Source organism: Dreissena polymorpha, chromosome 2, assembly GCF_020536995.1.
Source record: "Dreissena polymorpha isolate Duluth1 chromosome 2, UMN_Dpol_1.0, whole genome shotgun sequence".
In the NCBI taxonomy this organism is placed as follows: domain Eukaryota; kingdom Metazoa; phylum Mollusca; class Bivalvia; order Myida; family Dreissenidae; genus Dreissena; species Dreissena polymorpha.
In genome coordinates this window covers 113,191,100-113,213,880 of record NC_068356.1, presented here as the reverse complement: position 1 = coordinate 113,213,880, position 22,781 = coordinate 113,191,100, and the positions used below count along the sequence as shown (strand labels likewise).

The following is a 22,781-nucleotide window of genomic DNA, read 5'->3' as shown; positions in this document are numbered from 1 at the left end:
TACGAAGTTATTTGGAGCCATCGATTTGCGAAGTGCAGTTGTCTGGCCATGACTGGTAAAACCGGCATCGGAGGTCAAAACCGGTGTTCTGGTCGGGTACCGGGGACTTGCAGCTTATACCGTCTTCAAGTGGTTAAGGCTCAGCCAGGTCCTTAGGGGCTGTCCGGCCCGGTCATAATCTAATCTGTGACCGAACCTGGCATTAGCTGACCCGTCACCCGATCGGTTGCCGGACCGGTTGCTGAACTGGTCAAAGGTTTAGAATGACCGGTAACCGGGCCGGTTAAATATGACCGGTGACCGGACCGGTCAAAGGCTGACCGCTGACCGGACCTTAATATAAAGACCGGTTACAGGGCCGGTCATTAGCTGACCAGCACCTGACTGGTCATAAGCTTACGTGTGACCGGACCGGTCATAATCTGACCGGTGGCCGAACCGGTCATAAGCTGACGGGTGGCCGGACCGGTGAAAGGCCGACCGGCGGCCGGAGCCACGTGGTCGAGGACGACTCGCATTTCGCGATTGTTGATGTGCAGGTGGGACTCGTGATGAGACCACATCCCTGAGACCGGTGATCGGACCGGCTATAAGCTGACCGGTGACCGGATCGGTCAAGGGCTGACCGGTGCCCGGACCTGGCATAGACTGACCGGTGACCGGTAAGCTGACCGGTTTACCGGACTGTTTAAAGGATGTTCGGACTAGTCATTGAATGACCGGTGACCGGGACGGTTATAAGCTGACTGGTGACCGGACCGGTCATTAGCTGACTGGTGACCGGACCGGTCATTAGCTGACTAGTTACCGGACCGGTCAAGGGCCGACCGGTGGCCGGCCCACGTGGTCTAGGACAGGTGGGGAAAAGTCGCGGCAAGCCGTACTCTCCCTACTTCGAACAGACGCCAAAGAGCCACGGGAACAATATCTAGACGATATGCTTCCCCAATTTCGGCTCTGTAACGTCATATGGTTCCTAGCCTAACGCCAGATAACATCTGACCATTCTCCGCAGAATGGGTATCAGTAATCCGGCGTGCAGCTAGTAGGAAGGGTGTGTATACCGCTGTGCCTTCACATGACCACAAGAACCGTGTTTTGGGGGCATAATTTACATAACAATACAATGAAAATAACACGGATAATAATATGTTAGATAAATAATTAAACTTGTGCAGGTGCAGAATGAAATGTGTACCTTTCTTGCCTGCGCCCGTCGGAAAAGGGCCTTAACATTGTCCTTCTCCAGTGCCAACGCCCTTGTACAGTCACCCTCTGCTTCCGTGGCCTGCAACAGGAGGTACAAAACCATAGATAAATGCTGTGATTTAAATCCATATCAGCCATTATGGAGAAAATTTGGCTTAATGCATTTGGGTTATGTCCCCTTCCCAGATTAGCTTTTCAGTCTTAACTCTCTGTTACGGAAAACATTCGTCAATTGAAAAATACTAAAGAAGGGTTAAGTGCCGCCCTTGATAGGCCTGTTAAGATTGCAAAGGCTAATCGTGTTTGACACTTTACATACATGCATTAAGCACAGTTTTCACAAAACAAGTATCATAATGTTATTTAAATCCCCATTACGTGGATTGAGCTACCAAATGTTATTATTCTTTAGCTATATCAGGTATATAATATTTTCATGAATGATTATGATAAAACTTGAGAATAAAGACACAATACTCACATTTTAAATCAAGCACCCTACTATCCATGTGTGCTAAGCTGCCCAGCACAAAACGAACTGATTTCACTTTTTTATTTTATAGACAATAAATTATGCAAAGAGAAAGTGAAACTGCGGTACCTGGTTGTTCCTGATGTAACATAAGGCCCTGTTGGTGTACACAACTGTCTGGTCGGGCAGGGTCTCATCACACTGCGTGTAAAGGACAATAGCCTCCTTGAACTTGCCCTGTACCAAAGAAAATATAGGAAAATTGGACTAAATGCATGTATATAAAGTGTTATTGAAGATTTTCAGTCTCCACTTGCCAATCAGGGACCACACTTTTCACTTTTATGGAAGTCTCTATTAACCAAAAACACACTGTGTATAATGCACAGACAAATGTTTGAAGTAACTTAATGCACATTCAGTTTATATTAGAACGAATCTCAAAAAATGACCTTTTTCAAAAACGGATCAGAAGTGTTATAAAATGATAAGACATGATTGATTGCCGAATCGCCTTGTAAACATCATTCCTGAGACTGACCATTGTCTTTGACAGATTTTAACCGAAGAAGACATTTTTATTAATCCATCAGAACATTGTAATGGTGCAATCAAAAACAAGGAAATCTTGCTTCAACGATATAACATCCTTAGAGAGTAAGATAAGACGTCAGATATCAGTGCATGTGCAAAGCTGATAGTATTGATGTAGTTTTGTTGTATTTCTTTCAATAAACAATGATTTTGTGAAAATTTGTTTACTTTTATAGGGATTTTACAAAGCAATATTTGAAGCTACAATTTAAACTACACTTTACAAAAGACAATCTGATTTGTACTCAAATATTAAATGCACGGAAAAAACCAAAAGCAGTCATCTCATCTTTCTACTGTTTGCCATTTTGGTTCAACTTATATTTGTAACTGACGTGACTTGAATAAGCACGAAACAGATACTCAAACAAAGAAACGAACCTCGCTCTTAAACGGGGCTTAATTAATGTGCATAAAGTATAGCCTCTGATTTGCCTGTGAAATCTTCACAGGATATCAGGGACGATACTTTCTGCCTAAATTGGTTTCTTGCTTATAAGAGGCTTCTCTTAAAGGCAAAATACACTAAAAAGGTGAAAGTGTTGTCCCTGACTAGACTGTGAGCGCTGAACAAGGTAATCTAGGATAACACTTTTAGAACTTGCATTAGGCCGATTTCCATAGAAAATGGCTCATAATAGCATAAAAAAATAGCTCAGACTATTTACTAGTTGAATAGTTGAGCTTAAAATTACAAGCACCTGTTTAACTAATGCGTTTCCTTCTGCTTTCAGTTTTTCAAACAACTCCTTTGGGGACTCTTTTGGAACATTCTTTTGACAATCATTGCTGTCAACAAAACCTGTGCTTGCATGTGATTGGGTTTTAGTTTCTGAACTGACATCTAATTGGCTGCTCATTTGTGAACTGGCATTTGATTGGCTGAAAGATGTCTTAGAGGTAGCCAATTGCTGAACAGTGATTTCAACAAGAGAGCTACTTCTATCATTGTTTTCATTCTTTTGTTCACAATTTGTCATTTCAACTAAACCATTCGCCAGCTGATGTGTACTGTTTGATTTAGTTATCACCCTATCACTAGCTACCAACTCGTGTTCTACAACTAGAACTTCAGTACGTGCATTGTCATCACTTTCATTCACCTCATCTTCATTCCATATGACTTTTGCTCTTTGACTGTTATTGTTTGCGATTGTACATTCTGTGGACTCAAGCCTAGTTTCTTCATTGCATTTTGGTCTGTGCCTTTCTATATGCTTTTCAATTTCATTGTTCTTATCACCGTCATCCTCAACTTCTTCAATTGTCATTCTTCTAGCAGGCTTCTTAGCTTCATTAAGACCATTGACATGTCCAGCATTTGTCAAGTGATCTCCCTTTCCAATATAATTCTCTCCCTTTTGGGATTGATAACCTCTCTTGGAGGTACATTTTTCTTGATCTTCGGTCTTCATTCTTTTGCCTGTTTTCTTCTTCTCATTGTTTGCTTTGGTTAGTTCTGCTACAGCCTCCTTAAATTCAATTACGTAGCAATTCAGACAACCATAATGCATAAAATTATTCATGGCATAAGATAATTACCGCCTTCATTACAAGTTTGCATCTGTTATTCTAATTATTATCACAAAGATTAAAGAATCTTGCCAAATCAAATATAAAAACGCGTAAGAATATTCTGTAAACTACAACTAACATGCCAATTGAATTGGTGACATCAGTTAAAATTAAACGCCCTTCTTCCTAACAAACGTTTCAACAGCTCTAAAACAAATAGTGGTAAAATACCAAGATATGAAGCACAATTGTCCACATATTTTTTAACAAAATTATGCACATACGTGAATTACCTTTGCCTTTTTGTTTTGGGGTTCTATGATGGCTACAACTAACATGTCTCTCAGGGCCTTTTCAAACATCTTCAGGCCTTTGTAGGCTATGCCACGTCTCATAAGGGCTGAACATGAAATACATGTTACATTAATGTACCTTGATGATGTTATACGTTTGTAAATGTATGGAACAGTGGTATAGTTGGAGTGGACAGTAAATGATGACACCTAATCAAATATCATTTGAGGGATCTAAGACTTTGTCAGGCACCAATTGAGCCCCAGTCTTGGTTAACTGGGCATACTACATTTGCGTAACATATTGTCCTAGTTAAGCCGTGTAGTGCACACATTTTAAGAAGGGATGACACTTGCCGCCTAACTAGATTTTGCTGATAGGAGACTTCCTTTAAACTAAAAAATATAAGCAGCTTAAATATGGGACGACACCTTAAAACTTGCATTCAGCCCTGTTTTTCCAGAACGTTGCTCAATTACTGGTTAATTAACACAATCAGGCGAAAAATATCAACTACTTTATTTGGGGAAAAGGAAACCCACTAAATGTCTGTGACAAAGCTCTTGTTTTATTTTCGTTTGGTTTCGATATATGATTAAATTCAACAGTGTCTTGTTGCTACCATTAATATTGTTTGGTTCTTATCCTTAACATTGTCTGGTTCCTACATTAAACATTGTCTGGTTCCTACTTGAAACATTGTCTTGTTCCTACTTTTGACAATGTCTGGTTCATACCTTTACCATGGTCTGGTTCCTACATTTAACATTGTCTGGTTCCTACCTTTAACATTGTCTGGGCCCTACCTTAAACATTGTCTCGTTCCTTCCATTAACCTTCAACATTGTCTGGTTCCTACTTTTAACATTGTCTGGTTCCTCTATTCAACATTGTCTGGTTCCTACCTTCAACGTTGTCTGGTTCCTACATTTAACATTGTCTGGTTCCTACTTTTAACATTGTCTAATTCCTTCCATTGACATGGTCTTGTTTTTACATTTACCATTATCTGGTTCCTATCTTTAACATTGTCTGGTTGTTACCATTAACATTGTCTGGTTCCTATATGTAAAATTGTGTGGTTCATACATTTAAAATTGTCTGGTTCCTACCTTTAACATTGTCTGGTTCCATTTCCATCACAGTATTCACATCCGATATTGCCTCATGCCACTGAGACAGTTTCAAGTCTGCAAGTATAAACAAAACTATGCTAGATGTTTTAACAATATTAAGACAATTTGATCAATTGTTCTTTCTTTTCATATGTCCTATTGTAATGTTGTCCTATATCAAAAATTAAAGTTTAAGAAAATGTACTTAACTATAAAATTTAGGAATGTCAGAAATAATAACATTGTATGTTAACAACCTTCCATATTTTCCCCATTTCTTAGCTGTTTATTTAGCAATGTCAAAAGTATGATCAAGCACTACTTTTGAGGTATATGTGACCGAAATTCTAAGATTATGAACAATCTAAATTTTTTATTGTCCCCGTTTTTTAGCAGAATTCATTAAAGGTTTTCGTCCATAATTAAGGACTCTAAATTTTCTTAAAGTTTATTTAACGATTGAATTATACTAGAAGATTTGCCCTTGTGTGATTATCACTGCGACTATTGGTTTTTACAACCAGATTAAGGTATTCAAACCTAACAGAATTATGCCTGAAGGCGATTGACCAGTTGCGTATTTCGGTAGTAACAAAATATACATGTACCGGTAATATAAAATGCTTTCAGACAACGACGTGAAGGAATGGTCAACCAGATTGCTATATATCACGAAAAAAAGAAAAGTTTTAAAGTACCGTATTGTTTGAAAATTATTAGTTTATAATGATTAAAAAATCACGACTGGTATATACCATTACAAGAAAAATGTTAAAAGTGTTAATATTTTTAGTATATTCGGTATTATAATTTTAATGAGTTAATCTATGTCAAACAGGTACTTTGGAGAGTTATGTTGTTGTTATATTTTGTGAAACCACGAGAGTTTCTTATATAAAGTATACAATACAAGCCTAATTGTATAAGCATGGATGGCCGAGTGGTCTTAATGGGAGAATTTTTACCCCAGGACTCCAGGGGTCAGTGGCTCGAGCCCTGTTGAGGGTTACAAGTTTTCTTTTTTTATTCAATTCAATTTTATTCTTGATGTTTTACTGGATATTTTTACATGTTATGATTAAATTTATCAATATAAAGCATTTAATGACAGTATTAAAGAACTTTGATATTTTTGTGATATAGAGCAATCTGGTTGACCATCCCTTTATAGTATAGGATATCTTGAAGTAATTTATACTGTACAGGGTGACATTTTACAAGCATGATGTATTATTCTTTGAAACAATTGATGCAAATAGCATACCCATATCTGATTGTCAATGTAATAAATTTCAGTGTTTCTTACGAACACATCTATAGTTTTCTCTTAATTAAGACACCTGTATTTATGAAAAAAATATTGTGTGTATCTAAAAGTTGGAAACAAATAATTATAATTATTTCAAGGGTCCGAACGCTGAGAATAATTAAATGCATACATAAATGCAAAATATATTACTTTTGATTTTAAATTTAACAAATTAACTAAATAAGCCATTTTTAATTTTGAAGGCATATTAACAGCATACGTGCGAGAGCCCTGTTGTTGTATGAAGCAGCAGTGGGGAGCAGGCTGATACTTCTGCTGTAGTACGTCAGAGCCTCCTTGAAGTCCTTGGACCAGAACGCCTGCACAAACATACACATTTTATCCTATTTTATACTGGCATTGACGGTATAACACCTCGTGAAAAAAACTAGCCTGTATTCCACCTTGTTGAATATACCTGTCGCGTGCACGGACTACTTATTACTTTACCACTGATTTTTGTTAAGAAATCTCTAGAGTCGAGAAAACTTTAGCTTCACATATTATAAGACATTCAACCTTTAAATCTAGTCAAGGGACATACTTTTTCGCCATCGGTTTAATGAATCAGCTGATTGATGGCGTCATAAAATGATATACTTATTGCGTCATTTTCCAAAAATATGTGATATCATCTTCTGGTGTACACGAAGACTCGCATATTTCCGTGTAAATTTATCCTGGATGTAATTATGAAGTGCATATTCTATTGACTACTAACCTCGGTTGGAACCGGTGAGACGAAGGATTAAGATCTACATGTAGATCTAGCTTATTCGTGTTATTGATGAATGATGTTCAGAACGTAAGTGCCTGTTTGGATGTGAAATTGTGTGTGTAAAACATATGGAAGGGTGTGTATTTTGTTTCAATAGTCTATTCGAATTGTTTTGCTTTTGGATGTTTGTAAACGTTAGGGTATTTTCTTTGATGAATAAACTTGTCTTTTTTATTTGATCAAAAAATGTCTATTCAGTAAAAATAACCCGTTTGCAACAAGTGTTTCAAAGTTTGAAAAACTATGACGGATAAACTTTTGTTGGGTCACAAACTACAGAATGTGAAGGCCATCAAAATCTGCAGCTTTTATGAGAAAAAAATAAGGCGAGTATAGTATTTTGATAATTTATGTTAAGAACGACTCTGTGTGTTAATCTACATGTACATGTATATTGACATCGACATCATTTTGTCAGGAGCAATCGCCGCCATATTGGACGAATGCTGCGTAAAATTGAATTGAGGCGTATGATTATTTTTTTTCTCGTTTTACAGTTTGTGTGTGAATTTTTTAAAGACTATTTTGCGTACTAGAAGAAATACATGTATATCACTTACATTCGTTAAATTAAAAGCGCTTTTAAGAATGAATTTAAATTATTGTTAAGGTTATTAGATCTATTTATGTTAAATGTTGAACAAAATCAAATGGGACAAATAGAACACTAGGATAAGCGTTGAATACAGAGAAGTTTATGTTGCTCGAACACCGAACGCGCTCGCCGTATTCAACGCTAACCTAGTATTATCTATATAAAATCAGGGAGATACTCGTGGAGGAGAACGTCGGGGCTTCCTTGAAGTAAGTGGACCAGATACTTCTGGAGTAGAACGTCAGGGCTTCCTTGAAGTCATTGGACCGAAACGCCTGCATGAATATACACAATATATGAGCAGGAAGATACTTATTGAGAAGTACGTCAGGGCTCCTATGAAGTCATTGAACCGGAACGCTTGCAAAACAATACACACTGTATAAGCAGGGAGATACTTCTGGAGTAGTACGTCATGTCCTCTTTCACGTCATTGGACCGGAACGCCTGAACAAACATACACACAATATAAGCAGGGAGATACTTCTGGAGTAATATGTCAGGGCCTCCTTGAAATCATTGGACCAGAACGCCTGCACGAACATACACACTATATAAGCAGGGAGATTCTTCTAGAGTAGTACGTCAGGGCCTCCTTAAAGTCATTGGACCGTAACGCCTGCACAAACATACACACTATATACGCAGGGAGATACTTCAGGAGTAGTATGTCAGAGCCCCCTTGATCTCAGTGGACCGGAACGCCTGCACAAACATACACACAATATAAGCAAGGAGTAACTTTCTAAGTAGTATTTAATAGTCCTCTTGAAGTAATTGGACCGGAACGCCTGCACAAACATACACACGTTATAAGCAGGGAGATACTTCTGAAGTAGTATGTCAAAGCCTCCTTGAAGTCATTGGACCGGAACGACTGCACAAACATACACACTATATGAGCCGCGTTCTGAAAAACCTGGGCTCAAGGCATGAGCCTCAAGCGTCATCTAAAATTAGCCTGCGCAAAACAAGCTAATCCGAGACGATACTATCATCTCGTGTGAATCTTTTATTAAAGGAAGTCCCTTGTAAACAAAATTTTGGTTAAGAGGAAAGTGTTGTTCATAATTTGCCTGTGCTTACTGCACAGGCTATTCTACCAGACCCTTTACACACATATTAAGCTTTCCTAGAATCAGGCTAAAATTGTTCCTCATAGTGCTATTTGAAACATATAATAGAGACAGATACAATGGAAGTCTCATTCAACAATTTTAGACAGACTCACCACTCTTTTGTACTTCGCTAATTGCTTTATTGCCTTTATATACCTTTTGATCGTTGGTCCGAAACAACTCCACTAGCCCTTACCTCAATGCCTTCATTTAATTGCTGTTTTTTGTCAAAACCGAACGCACACATCCATCATATCAATGCTTGTTTAGCTCTTGGTTTTTGGCCTTTAACAAAATCCATTATCCCTTACCTCAATGTCATTGTATACCTCTATGTTTTTTTTTTGTCTCAAACTTATTACACTTCTCCTTGGCCTAGTAACACTTTCATGCTTAAGCCAATATTCTGACTCAACTCAGATTTGATTTTCATTTTTTATGAAGTTTTCCATGATATTCAATTACAAAAACTTTTTATGTGTTTCAAGTCTGACTCAACCCTATGTTTGAGAAAGAAAATGTAAATATTCCTTCATCTAATATTTAAGAATGTTCCTGAGCCGGCCAACGTCAGATGAGTAGGAATTTTTTCATCTTCTGAGTTAAAAATGTGAGAATGTTCATGCTATTGGCACTTACCTCATTTCCCTTGTCTTTTTCTCTGTTTGCCTTCACCTGCTTCTCTGCCTCTGTGAGCCCTGTTGCGTCCCCTGTATCCTCTGGATTGATGACTTCCTTATTGCACACAAATGCCTTCTCCTTCTTCTTGACATCTTTATCCATCTTTTCTAGCTCATTGTCTACATCGATCCTAGATGAAATATATACCATTTTTTTAAACTGTTACATTCATATATAAAACTTCACAGCACCCATGTAACACTGACAATAGGATACAAACTTCTCATGGCATTCATGAATAAACTTTCCAGATCTTTATGCATAGATGTATTTTAAAAATGTCAGTAGTTTTATTTAAATACATATTCAGTTCTGATACAGTTTAAGAAATTACTGATTATGTCTTCTCACCTTCACATTTGAGATAATAACACATGAGACAACTAGAAACACTGACCCACACAGTTTTCATTTGTGGCATTTTTTTCACTTTACAACTACATGATAGATGATGAAGTTACAGTAAATGAATGTTTTCCATGTAAACATACAAATGCACTGAATGCCTTCAACTTTGTTTGGGAACATAGTCCGCAGTGTGCATTTATTTTCATATTCAACATTTCTTTTTTCCAGAAAACAACAATCTGTCACATTAAGCGTATTCCATGCCACAGATGAATTGTTGTAAAAAATGAACATAAAGTAAAAGAAGCTTTTAAAAGTTATTTAAAAGAAAGGGAAATAACTCCTTTATGACTTCAAGCGTGAGGTAATGTCCTGATGTAAACGTCATGGTAAGTTTTAACTTACTATTAATGCAAATAATAAACATATTTGTGAAAAAAAGTTAATATGCTTACCCATAGTTATGACTACATATCAAATGTATAAGCTGTTGATGATGAAAAAAATAATCACATTGAACTATTTATAAATAATTTGGGAGTATATAAATTGCTTTCAAACCAGTTCTGCAAGCAATGTACACTGAAACTCCGATATAGAACAATGTCCAATATATTGTGAGATGGCCATGGGCCCAATTTGTATAACCCTCTCTAATTTTCTGTATAGGTTGACATTCATAAATCCAGTTTTGACGGGATTCATTGCACATTTCGTTTACGCTTGTGTAGTGTAACAAGAAATACCCCCACTTGCCTACCATATAAGGTCATTTCGCTGTAACCTTTAACAACATATTCTATTGAATTTGCTTTCAAATGCCGTCATGCCAACTGTCGATCACTGTCTACTTGGTAATACATTATCCCCTGGACTGAAATTTTAAGGAGCCAAATAGAAAAATGCTGGGGTCAATTTTGAAGCCCAAAAATAAGTGTAAGTAAATTGTGTTTTGTCTGTGTTATTCCATTTGTTTTACATAGATGTAGACTAACAGTATCACTATGTCTTTAAATTATATTTGTTTACTGAATTATTAAATAACAACATAAATTCGTTCACAATGATAATGAAAAAATGTATTATTATTATTATCATTATTATATACTACTGCTACTTTGTAAAGCGATACAGATATCAAGCATCAATAGTACTTTAAATAAGCACGCATAATGAATACAGACATCAATTTTATCTAAAGTTTATAAATGACAACAATAATAATTATAAATATCTATCTTACTGGCAGACCAACAACTTGTAAAAAAAGGCTTAACTCTAATTTAGATGTTCACATGACATAATTTGAATCCAAAAATATTCATATAAAGAAACACAAGATGCATTTCGACTCTTTAAAAACCTAAACGCGGACCCTAATTTCAAGATCAAGGTCAAATAGGTCAAACTGTGTGTGCATATGGAAAGGCCTTGTCCATATAAGCATGCATACCAAAGATGAAAGTTACATCTGAAGTGACATAGAAGTTCTGAGCATGTTTCAAAACCCAAAAATATGACGGACAGACAGACATAGAGAGACGAAAAAGAAATGACTATATGCCCAACTTCAGGGACATACAATGAAATCAGATAATATGCGTTTTATAATGTCTTTAACGGTAATTAATAATATCCTATTCACCAATACTGCTTCATACAATTCCATAAATTTGTATATAGTTTCATAATAATTTTGATAAATAAATAAATACATGTTAATACAAATAAATAAATAAATACATATTTTATATAGTCAGTAGTCAGTACATGCGAATATGATGAGTGATCCAGATGCATGGTGATTGCAAACTTCAGCATTACGCAGCTTTATACTGGTATATACAAAGAGAGACTTAAGCAATATACATAATACAGTACAGTATATTTTTTAAGGATATGCCCAATATTTACATATTATCATTAAAAAGTATCCAGATTAAGTTTGAAAATCCAGATTATTTGCTAACATTTTTATTTATTTATTGAATAATTGTAATGAAATTTTGCATATGTGTAGGGGTCAATGAGTACATACATATAATTGAAAAAAAAAAAAATGTTTTTGGAAAGTAGACTTATTTGTTGATAAAGATCCAATTTTGGCCCCCCGTTAAGAATTGAAATTCTCCTGTGGAAGTTTTTTTTCCAGACGTGAGAATGGTACCTATATTTTACAAAATATGTTATTTAAATACTATGCTTTGTTTTCGGTCTCAATGTTTACAAATACACATTATTTAGTCATAATTGTAAGAAATAAGTACTCAAATAAGAAAATAAAGTGTTTGTTGATTTTCTTCTCCCGTCAAACATCCATTTCCATTAAACTTCAACGGGTTTTGACGGGAGCCCCTGTCGATCTCACATTTACAAAAAACGCCCATGGCAGCTTTACTGGGGGTCCCCATGTAACTTTAATACAAATAAAAAACCTTTTTTAGTAACCATATATGTATGTCAAATGGAAAATATAGTAAACATCAATGTAATCAATAAAATACAATATCAATTCTAGACATGTACCAGCTTTCAAAATTCAATATTTTGGTTTTTATAGCTGCTGTGTTTTAGTTATTTAATTTGCCTTTCGCCTTTTTTTCAAATAATTAATTTTCATTTATGATCTACTATATCATATACTTTATAATATATATGTATATAGACCCTTTCCATGGCCTTCTAACCAGAAATAAAACAAAAATATGTCCATATGGAATTACATTGCTTGTAAACAATATGTTTGAGCTGATGCTATATGGAGGCCATATTCTTTCTTTAATTAACTTTGAAAAGTTTATGAAGGAACCTATACAAACACATGTGTTTGTATAGGTCCCTGGTTCATGTTTAAATCTATTTATCTAATCAAATCATTGGCGTGCAATATATTGAATATTTTAAGGTCACGAAAATATGTGACAACCAGATTTATTTAAAAAAGAACGTTGAAACATCCTCATGCGAGTAACATAACTTGATAATCTGACAAATTTTTGTCTAAAATTCATGTTAAAATTCATCATTTCTATGAACGAGCATTTTGTCACAGTTCATTTATATCCACACATAAAAATGAGAATTGAATGGCAGGGGACAGTCCGTCTAAAATGCGTATATGACACATATCCGCGAATATGAAAGAAAGTGCGAATATGAACAATTATAGGCAATATTTATGCGTTTGTTTTGCATGTTCTTAACAAAATCAATTAGGTATCTATAAGATGTATCTCTTGAGTTAGGTTTGAGAAAGAATGTCTCAAACTTTTGGAAAAAAAAAACATTGAAAATAGCGACAGCTCCTTAGCAAGGACATTATGACTATTCAAAAAGGAGGTTTTCACATTTTGCGGAAGTCAATATTTCACGCTGCAGAAACAGAACAGAATTTGGAAGGTAAATTGTGAAAAATCGTAACGTATGGGAGACAATTTTTCTAGGTAATTAACACAGCAAAGGGATGAAGTTTATGAGTAAAGTAGCCAAAACTAGGATTGTATTCTGTTTGAATGTACTGTGCATGCCATGAAATGGGTAAAATTTCACAATTTCCCACTTAAAATGAGGGCTTCAGGACGTTCCCCCAAGACGTTTTCTCCACAGACGTTTCCCCCGCCCAAGACGTTTCCTCCCCAGACGTCCACCCCCATTTTAGTTTTAGTGCAGAGGTTTCGCCCCCAATAAATTTATAAATATTTGATTGACGTATTATCTTGATTTATTATCAAATTAATATTTTTTTTATGAAGTCTAAAATTAACTTTATCTATGAAGCAGCTTGTTTGTGTGTTTTTTTGTTTTAGAGTTCTTTTTTGGTTATTATAATAACATTTGTAAGGAAACCATGTAAATCATTAGTAAGTGCATGTTGGTGTACTAGTGGAGTAAATGGAATATTCTCAAACTCTTACTGAGTATCTTATACATGTTGCTCATTTGGGAGCACAAATAAAACAAAGAATAATGTGTCATCCAGACCCATTTTGAATACACAATTAACACCTTATTTCAGTTTGAGTAAACCTTGTCAGGGTTGTTGAACTGTAGTTATTTGTTGCTTTAATCAAATTAAGTTTTAACTCGGAACTCACGTGGGATTTTTCTTCATTAATTTTCTGTTCTTTTATGAGTACATACGTGCAGCGACAGGAGGGTCAATAGCTTGGCTGCTGCATTGTTGAGGCTTGAACAGTAACAGGATGTGAACAATTGTGTGCGTGTGTGCATCTATGTAGTTCTTGGTTCCATCCTGACCTGAATAATTGAATGACAGCTTGTGAGGATGAATGTGCATTATCGTGCTTATGACAATATATCGACCTAGAGCTCCTGCAGTTTACACTCGAAGAATAAGGGAAGAATTTTAAATAAAGAGATCTTAATTCGATGCATAAATCTCTTACTCACTGAAAAAAATATTTTAAGTTGACATGGTCTTCAACCATGTGGGTCAACCAGAGTACGTTTCAAATAGAGCTGTAACGATTCACACATCATTCGATTCGATTCGATTTCGATACCAAATGGTCCGATTCGATTATTTTCGATTCGATTCTAATTAAACTTTTGCAGATTATTTTGCAAAAGATTTCATTTTTTGTTTGTCCATGGCATGAACTAATCTGCTTGGTATTTGTTATTAACTTATTAAGTCATTATGCTGTACTATAAAGTGTTTTTTAAAATAAAATTTAAAAACGCACATTGTTTATAAGAAACAAATTTATTGAACAAAACATCTTGCTGAGTTATTCATATAACATAAAATGTACAATCTATCACATGTGTTTACCAGAAAAACAAAAACAAACATGTAAGTATATAAACAACTTCCAGTTTACTTCTTAATAGAATGCACACATTAACGTAAATAAACTTACTGACTGATTTCAACTTACGTCAACAAAACACGTTTTTCAAGTTTCCTTTGCATAAAAACCTTTGCGAAACCAAAAATGTTCCCATTCTTTTGATTTAAATGTTGACGGTGCGTCTTTCAGCGTGTTCAAGAAGCCATTTGATCGGCTGATGTAATGCTCAGCATGTTATTTATTCATTGGATGCAATATTGGCTACTGACCAATCAAAGGACGCATAACAAATGACAAGAAAGTTTAGTCGACGGATTTGGAAAGTAAGATTTAAAATGCAGATCAATCGGGATTGCAGTGAATCGAATCGAAATTGGCCGAAATCGAATCGGCGGCGTTGAACCGGTTTTTCGATGCATCGAACCGAATCGTTACAGCTCTAGTTTCAAGCCCCACTTATATTGTATTGTCACCACCAAAACAATTTACCCAGAATGGGAATCAAACACTGGTTGCTGGTTCAACTGCACCAAATTGGCATTTATTATCAGGCGATCAATTACGTGTATTAAATAAAAATCAACAGTGTACACTTTTCGCATTATAATTATTATTAATATTGATTATTTTAACAATTTTGTAGAGTTTGATTGAGTGCTGATCATGATGAATTACAATTAAAGTATATTATGTATTTATATTTCATTACTTTAAAAATAATCTTATAAGAAGAAGATCAGTATCATATTATTGGATCGTTGTACAGTACCTGTGAAAAAAGCTACACAGTGGTGAGTTATTTTTAAACAAAATGGGACTTGTTCACATACTACCAATTGAACTATGTTAAAACTAAATGTCTACAGTAACTGTAGTCTTTTGGGGAATAAAAAGCAACCAGACACACACATATATACCGGTCGTGTTCTTAATTCCGGCAACATTTTTTGTAGGGCAGAATGTATACTGGGCAGACATGTGGCCAATTACTCGAAAAAGTAATCAATTAAATTAACAATTTTAAATTCAAAAAAAAAATTATTAACGGTTATTATTCATTAATCAATTATTAGTTGGTAATCTCAAACAAACTGATCAAACTTGATGTTTAATGGATAAATGTATGTCTTTAATAATATTTTGGCTTCTAGACCCTTTATCAACCAGTGTTTATCTATAAAAAAATCCCAGTCTTATTCTATTTGTTTGCACAAAGAGTTGTAGTCTGCGGATTATTGCATTTGATGTTCATATGCATTTCAAAAGTACGGTCACTCATTTGACTTCTATCAGAATTGATAAAAAATGCCAGAGTCTCCCCGCTGGCGCAGAAGTTGCATGAATTGCTTTTTCACAAAGAAACCTTATTACATGGGTTAACATGGTTCACTAAAATTATCATGAAATCAATTATTTGACTGATTACTTAACTGTTTCACACCTAGCTCCAACACTTATTTTTTCTTAAATGCAGATAATTAATTTAATAGACTATACAAAACTCAAATAAACGTTATATACAATTAACTTTAATGTTATGACCCCAGTGTCACATGACTATTTTGGTACTAACAAAACATTGTGAGTCATTTAAGTGTAAATAACAATACACATCCCTTGGATCAAGGGGTATTGTATTTGAACATCATGTAAATAGGCGCAAAAACAGTTGTAGGCAAGTTTCGCTTAAGAGCTATTGTTCAGACTTAATCCCTTGAAATACCCCTCAGGCCGAGAGCTATCAGGGAACTACGTCACTTGAGTAATTAACTATGACAAGTTGGCAAGTATCTGATGTTTTTATGTGTCTTCATGAATTGAAATGGAATCTGCCTTTTGGTAATCATATGATAGAGTAATCATAAAATAATCATCAGTCATGACTGTTTGTAGCAGTAATCTATACAATTATTATTTAAGTAATACAAAGGCTATAATAAATTTTCAATCCATGATTAATAAAAAAGTAATCAATTAATTATCATGATGATAACAGATTAACAATGATGATTATCCCATGTCTGCAACTGGCAACTTATTGAAACTAGAAATGGCGCAGCAGAGGCCGACGTGTATCCCCACGCCGCATGTTTGGCCCAGGGGTACTCCATGGTTGGTAATGGGGTCATGCATAGTTGAGATTGACCGTATTGTCATAAGAGATGTTCAGTATCAGTTTGAAGTAAATTTGTGTAGCAATTAAGAAGCTAATAAAAAATGACCATAAAAAATGAGTGACAATCTCTGACCCGGCCCCACCCCTACCCCCATTACCTTTGACCCAGGGGTCAGATCAAACTTCCAAATAGGGCACTGTCGCACATAGGCTTATAGCTACCCAGTGTGTAAATTTCAAGGTTCTTGTCCTAATAGTGTAAAAGGAGATAGGGGCCAGGACGGACATACTGCGGAGATTGCAGTGTTTTTTTTTTAATTTTCACCATTTTAGGAGTGGGGCCGGGTCCCTTTAAATTGGGATATATCGCTTTTTTGAGTAAATTTGGGAAATTTACGTTATAGATTTTACGCTTACAAATACTTTGAAATTTATAATAATAGTGATTTCAATATTATATTGCCTAAGGTTAAACTTATAGAGCTTGACTTTGAGATATTAACATCTTTAGACTTATAAACAAATATAATTATTTTTTGAAAACCTTCAAGCGAGAATGTTAAGGTCCCATTTGGGAAAAATATATTTTTTTTTCTGTGTGAATGGGTCCCCTTACCGGATCCAAATTTGAACGAAAAAAACATCGGATAACCACATAAAAGATTCCAAAATCTAAATGCGCACCATACGTTCAAGTTCAATGTCACAGGGGTCAAAAAGGTATTGTATAAATACACATGCAACCTGAATATGAAAGCAATATATGAAGGGACACAGACATTATGAGATTTTTTTAATCGCTGTGGCAGATTTCGAAGCTTGAACGCAGACCCCAAATTAAAAAATGTCATGCCCATGGAAAGGTGTTGTCTAGATACACATGCGTTACAAATATGAAAGCAATATCTGAAGGGACACAGTAGGTATAAAACGTTTTCGAATCGCGGTTGCAGATTTCAAAACTTGAACGCTGACCTCAAGTTCAAGGTCAAGGTCACATGGGTCAAACATTGTATGCGCATGGAAAGGTTTCGTCCAGATACACATGCATACCAAATATGAAGGCAATATATAACGAGACACGGTAGTTATAAGCCTTTTACGAATCGGGGTCTCAGATTTCCAAATCTGAACGCCTACCTCAAGGTCACAGGGGTAAACAAGTGTGTGCGCATGGAAAGGTGTTGTCTAGATACACATGCATACCGAATATGAAAGCAAAATCTGAAGGGACACAGTAGGTATTAGCCTATTTCGAATTGCAGTCGCAGGAAAATCTCTTACCATGCTGCCTCCCAACCACCATAACTTATTTTCCAGCGGTCAGATCACAAATCCGTTGCCGTCTCCGTCGCACATAAGCGTGGGATAAATTTAACCCGATTTGTAAGGAAAAACGTGTTATAAAATAATCAAATAATTATGAAATGTTATTTGTAAAGTTAAATACTTAATTTGACATTTGCACTACAGTAGATATATAGCAACTAGTGCTTCAGTGATGTGAGACACAAAGAAATTATTATCAAGCATGTGCAATACCCTTAAAGTTTGAAACATATTTTCCACGAAATAAAAACTCTTTTATCTTGAAATAATGTATGAGAAAATCAGAAATTCCATTGACATACTTATTTTATGTATCTTCATCACGCCCTAGGGTGAATTAAAAAGAGACAAAACAAAAACACACTTTCTGAAAGAAAATTGGACATAGGGTCACACAGCATTTTAAGAGAGTTTTCAAAAGAAAATTTAAATACATTTTAAATGCTTATTAATGGATGATGATGAAAACTTTAATTATCAGATTCAATATGAAAAGTGCTTATGAAACTAGGAACAAATGAAAATGAATGTTGCCAGATTGAAATCTTATTGTGGTTTCTCCAGAGACTGTTTATCATCTATTATGTGAGGTGTGAGCATTTAAAAGCCCATATCTTCATTGTAAGTCTGTCACATTGAATCTTAAATTACGAGTCTGAATAGTGTATTGTTTAATAGGTGCCTTTTTGCTGGACTCAATGACTGCCAGCTTATGATATGTAACAACAAGTTTTTCCTTATAGTCTGTAATGAGCTGAATGATTGTAGGAATAACGGCATCCGGGCGATCGGCACCCAGTGTTTTTTTGCATACCGGGACAGTCAGCACCCTTGAAATTTGTCGACCCGGATAATCGGCACCCAATCAAATAGTATACCCTGTGAAACTGCAGCCGATTTAAAAGTAAGAAACAGTAAAAAAAAATTAACAATAAAGACTTTGCATTTGAGTTGACGTAGTGAAAGAAAAACTCGTCTACATCTAATTGTACTGATTAATCTAATCCGCTAATTGGTTGAAAAAAAGAGAGATCGCTTATTGTCAATATAAATAATATATATACCTGACGGACATTGCGATAAAAAATTCTATCTCCGTGTGTTCTGTTGTTTACAAATAATATATTGTATACATAAATTTGGGCAAGACAACATTCAAGCCAGCTGTAATTTTCGTCCTCTTATGTATTCCTTTGTCAAATAGTACATTTATATATCAAAATATAAAGACAAAAGTAGTCCATGCAGAAATATCATATTCCGATTTGACAATCATTGGAAATTACTAAGCCATTAATATTACTAATAAAGCAAATCGCCTTAAGTTGTCAGAAGCATAGAATTAAGCTAAGCAAACACGCTTCCAAATGGATTCGAGGATTTACGGATGAAAACTAATACAAATTGGCCCAGTGACACCCCATTACCACAAATATTTGTTCGGTTCCTTAATCCAAAGCGTAACGTTACTATCATCTTTCAAAAAGAAATTGCCTTAAGTTGTCAGCAGCAGACTCTTACGCTAAGCCAAATGGATTCGAGGAACAACGGTTTTGTACCTTATCAATCACTTCTTGACTCTAGCAGCATAACTCCTTAGTAAACTCCTAACAAAAATATAATACTTGTATAAACAACAAGAAAGGATTTTTCGAAAACAACAACAAAAAACTAGGAAGATTGCCAGTAGTATTACAAACAAATAAAACTTTGTATCTAAAACTGTTAACAATGCCTTTATGAAATTCATATGCATATTTATTCGCCCATGGTTCTCAATAATTGAATCAAAGATATATACTTATCATAATTTTTTTTTTCACAATAATTTTAAAAACGTATTTCTTATTCATTTAAACTTAATAAATAACTCAAATCTCAAAATAGTATGACTTGGCAATAATAAGATATTTGTGCGGAGTGTGTCCTTCAGCTTATCAGTTGCTGTGTTGCTGATTGTAATCTAATAAACAGTGGACGACTGTGCTCTCTAGGCATCAAAGGTGACAAAATCAAATAAGACTGGATGCATGTATTTAAGTGAGCACAACGCACTATTTGGATTTTTGTTATTAATAAATGACATAAAATAAAAATGGAAAAAAAGGAAAAAAGTGCAAGAGTGTTCTCTATTTTTAGCAAACAAACAGCTCAGATTATGTGCATTCAATACTGATGATATTAAAATGTTCGTAAAAAACACCAGCATTAATTTATTTAAAAAATTAACACATAAAATTATATTTATTTGGTATCCCTTAAATCTTTTCTTGCAGAAATTGTGATGTGCACACCAACAATGCATTTGGTTAGGTTATATATCGTATTTCTACCAATTCACTGATGATATTGACACAATTTACATGTAACTGAATATTACAAAAATACCAAAAATATTGCATGACTCATTAAACTAAATACAATTATTAATTGTTCTTATTTTACAGTTCTTTATTCTTAACATGAATAATGACTTTTATATTGTTTATTTACAAAGCAAAAACTCTTTTGATCTTGCTTTCAATAATGAAATTATTCAAGTATTAATTTATCCTGTTTATCAGATATTTGCATTCAGTGGTTTGGATTTTTCCGCAAAAGCTTGCTTATTTTGAGTGACCAAAGCAAAAGGAGGGTGCATTGTATCTTATCATAACTGATGTTTTACAATGTGCCATTTGTACGTTATTTAGTCCCACATTTTCATTTGCATAAGATAATTACACAAGATTATATTTACCCCATTTTGCAGTTGCATTCTTTAAGCCAAAAGTTGTTTGAATCCGAATTCTTCATATTTGTAGCCACATAAACTTCAAATGCATGTATAAACTATGGATTATATCAAAATGGTGGCATTCAAAGTGCCCATTGTGTTAAATGAATGCACATGTTTTAATTTGTATATTCCTTTAAATAATGAAAGTATGCATCTCTTAATTTATCCTGGAGTTCAGAGTTTTGCATTCAGCATTTTGATTTTCCGCAAAAACCTTGCATATTTTGAGTGACCAAAGCTAAAGAAGGGTGCATTACATCATATTATAACCGATATTTTTCTAAGGGGGGGGGGGCGCCTCTCCGGATACCCAAATGGGGAATTGAATAATCTTAACTTTTTTCTCTAAATTGGGGATTTTATTTTTTTGCCGGCATTTGCTTATTGAAATTCCTTGACACAAGAAATGGTCTACATACTTTTTACCCTATTTGCAGCTAAATGAACAAGTGGCAATATATCTAAAAGACTGTGATAAACTTTCTTTTTAAATGACTATATCTCAAGATGATTGTAATTATACAAATATGAATTATAAAAATTAAATTGTTACACAGAAATGGCAATACAAGGATGAAGATTACAGTTGACAAGGGTTATGGCTAGTGAGTGTAGGACTTTAGCCTTCTGGGACATTTTCCCCTAAGGACGTTAGCCTCCACCTATTTTTAAATTCATTTTTTAAGGTATTCTATTTCGTCTTTTTTAATTAAATGCAATAAAAAGGTAGATCATGCACCTAGCCCGTTCGACATAAGCCCCTTAGGAAACTTACCCCCTAGGACATTTGCCCCTTAGGACGTTTGCCCCAACCTATTTTTAAATTCATTTTTTTAGGTATTTTATTTCATCTTTTTTAAATACATTGCAATTGAAAGGTAGAAAATGATATAAATGTCAAGATGACATAATACGATTTATAAAATTGTGTGTATTTTAAAAGTGATTAAAACTTAAAAAAAGTAATTCAGTTTTAAACAACTGGATAAACAACAAGATGTTGCATCTTCTGTACCATATGTTTGACTAGATTGATTGGTATTACAGTTTACCATTTAATGAATTAATTATCGGTTGTTTGTTAAAAAATGATTATGAAGTAATAAAATAATTAATTATTGGTTGTTTGTAAAAAATGATTATGAATTTAGCATCATACATTCACACCTATGCAAGCTATATACTGCAGAAAAAAACATATATTATACTTTAATATATTTATAATTGTACGTTTTTACATATGAAATTAAAAAATGGAATAAAAAAAACTTACTAAAGAAGTTATGAATGGTTTTAAACATCTAGGGGCTAATGTCCTAACGTGTACTTTTTTTGAAGGGGCTAATGACCCAGAGTGCTTATATCCGTACCCAAAGGCTATTATTTCAATAGAATTAAAGATCAAATTAAACCTGTGCATGTTGATTACAGTAAAGTAATTTTAAGTAGTATATGATCATGATTAAATGCTTCATAAGTATTGATTTCTTAAACAATGTCCCTAATATCCATAAAAACCATCCAAGAAAGATGTCAAATTGACACCAGTTACTAATGTCATACTTTATTCCATACTGTGTTGATATGTGCCTTATCAGTGGATTTATATCATTTTTATGCAGACTAGACTAGGTACCAGATGAGAGATAAAGCCATGATAAAGCCCTCCCCAATTAAATCAACTTTTTATAAAGAAAATTTATAATTCCACTTCA

The 22,781-nt window shown here is 34.6% G+C and overlaps 1 protein-coding gene across 2 annotated transcripts in view; it reads right to left on the bottom strand.

Annotated features, from left to right (window-relative positions):
* LOC127868537 (uncharacterized) overlaps positions 1–22,781 on the bottom strand; it is a 46,797-nt gene that overhangs the window by 11,582 nt on the left and 12,434 nt on the right. For both annotated transcript variants that reach the window (XM_052410379.1, XM_052410380.1), the window contains exons 2-8: positions 9,639–9,810; positions 6,729–6,828; positions 5,197–5,274; positions 4,084–4,190; positions 2,977–3,747; positions 1,811–1,918; positions 1,199–1,288 (exon numbers count right to left, since the gene is read on the bottom strand). In XM_052410379.1, coding sequence (XP_052266339.1) covers positions 1,199–1,288; positions 1,811–1,918; positions 2,977–3,747; positions 4,084–4,190; positions 5,197–5,274; positions 6,729–6,828; positions 9,639–9,810 — 1,426 coding nt within the window. The remainder of the gene's footprint in view (positions 1–1,198; positions 1,289–1,810; positions 1,919–2,976; positions 3,748–4,083; positions 4,191–5,196; positions 5,275–6,728; positions 6,829–9,638; positions 9,811–22,781) is intronic.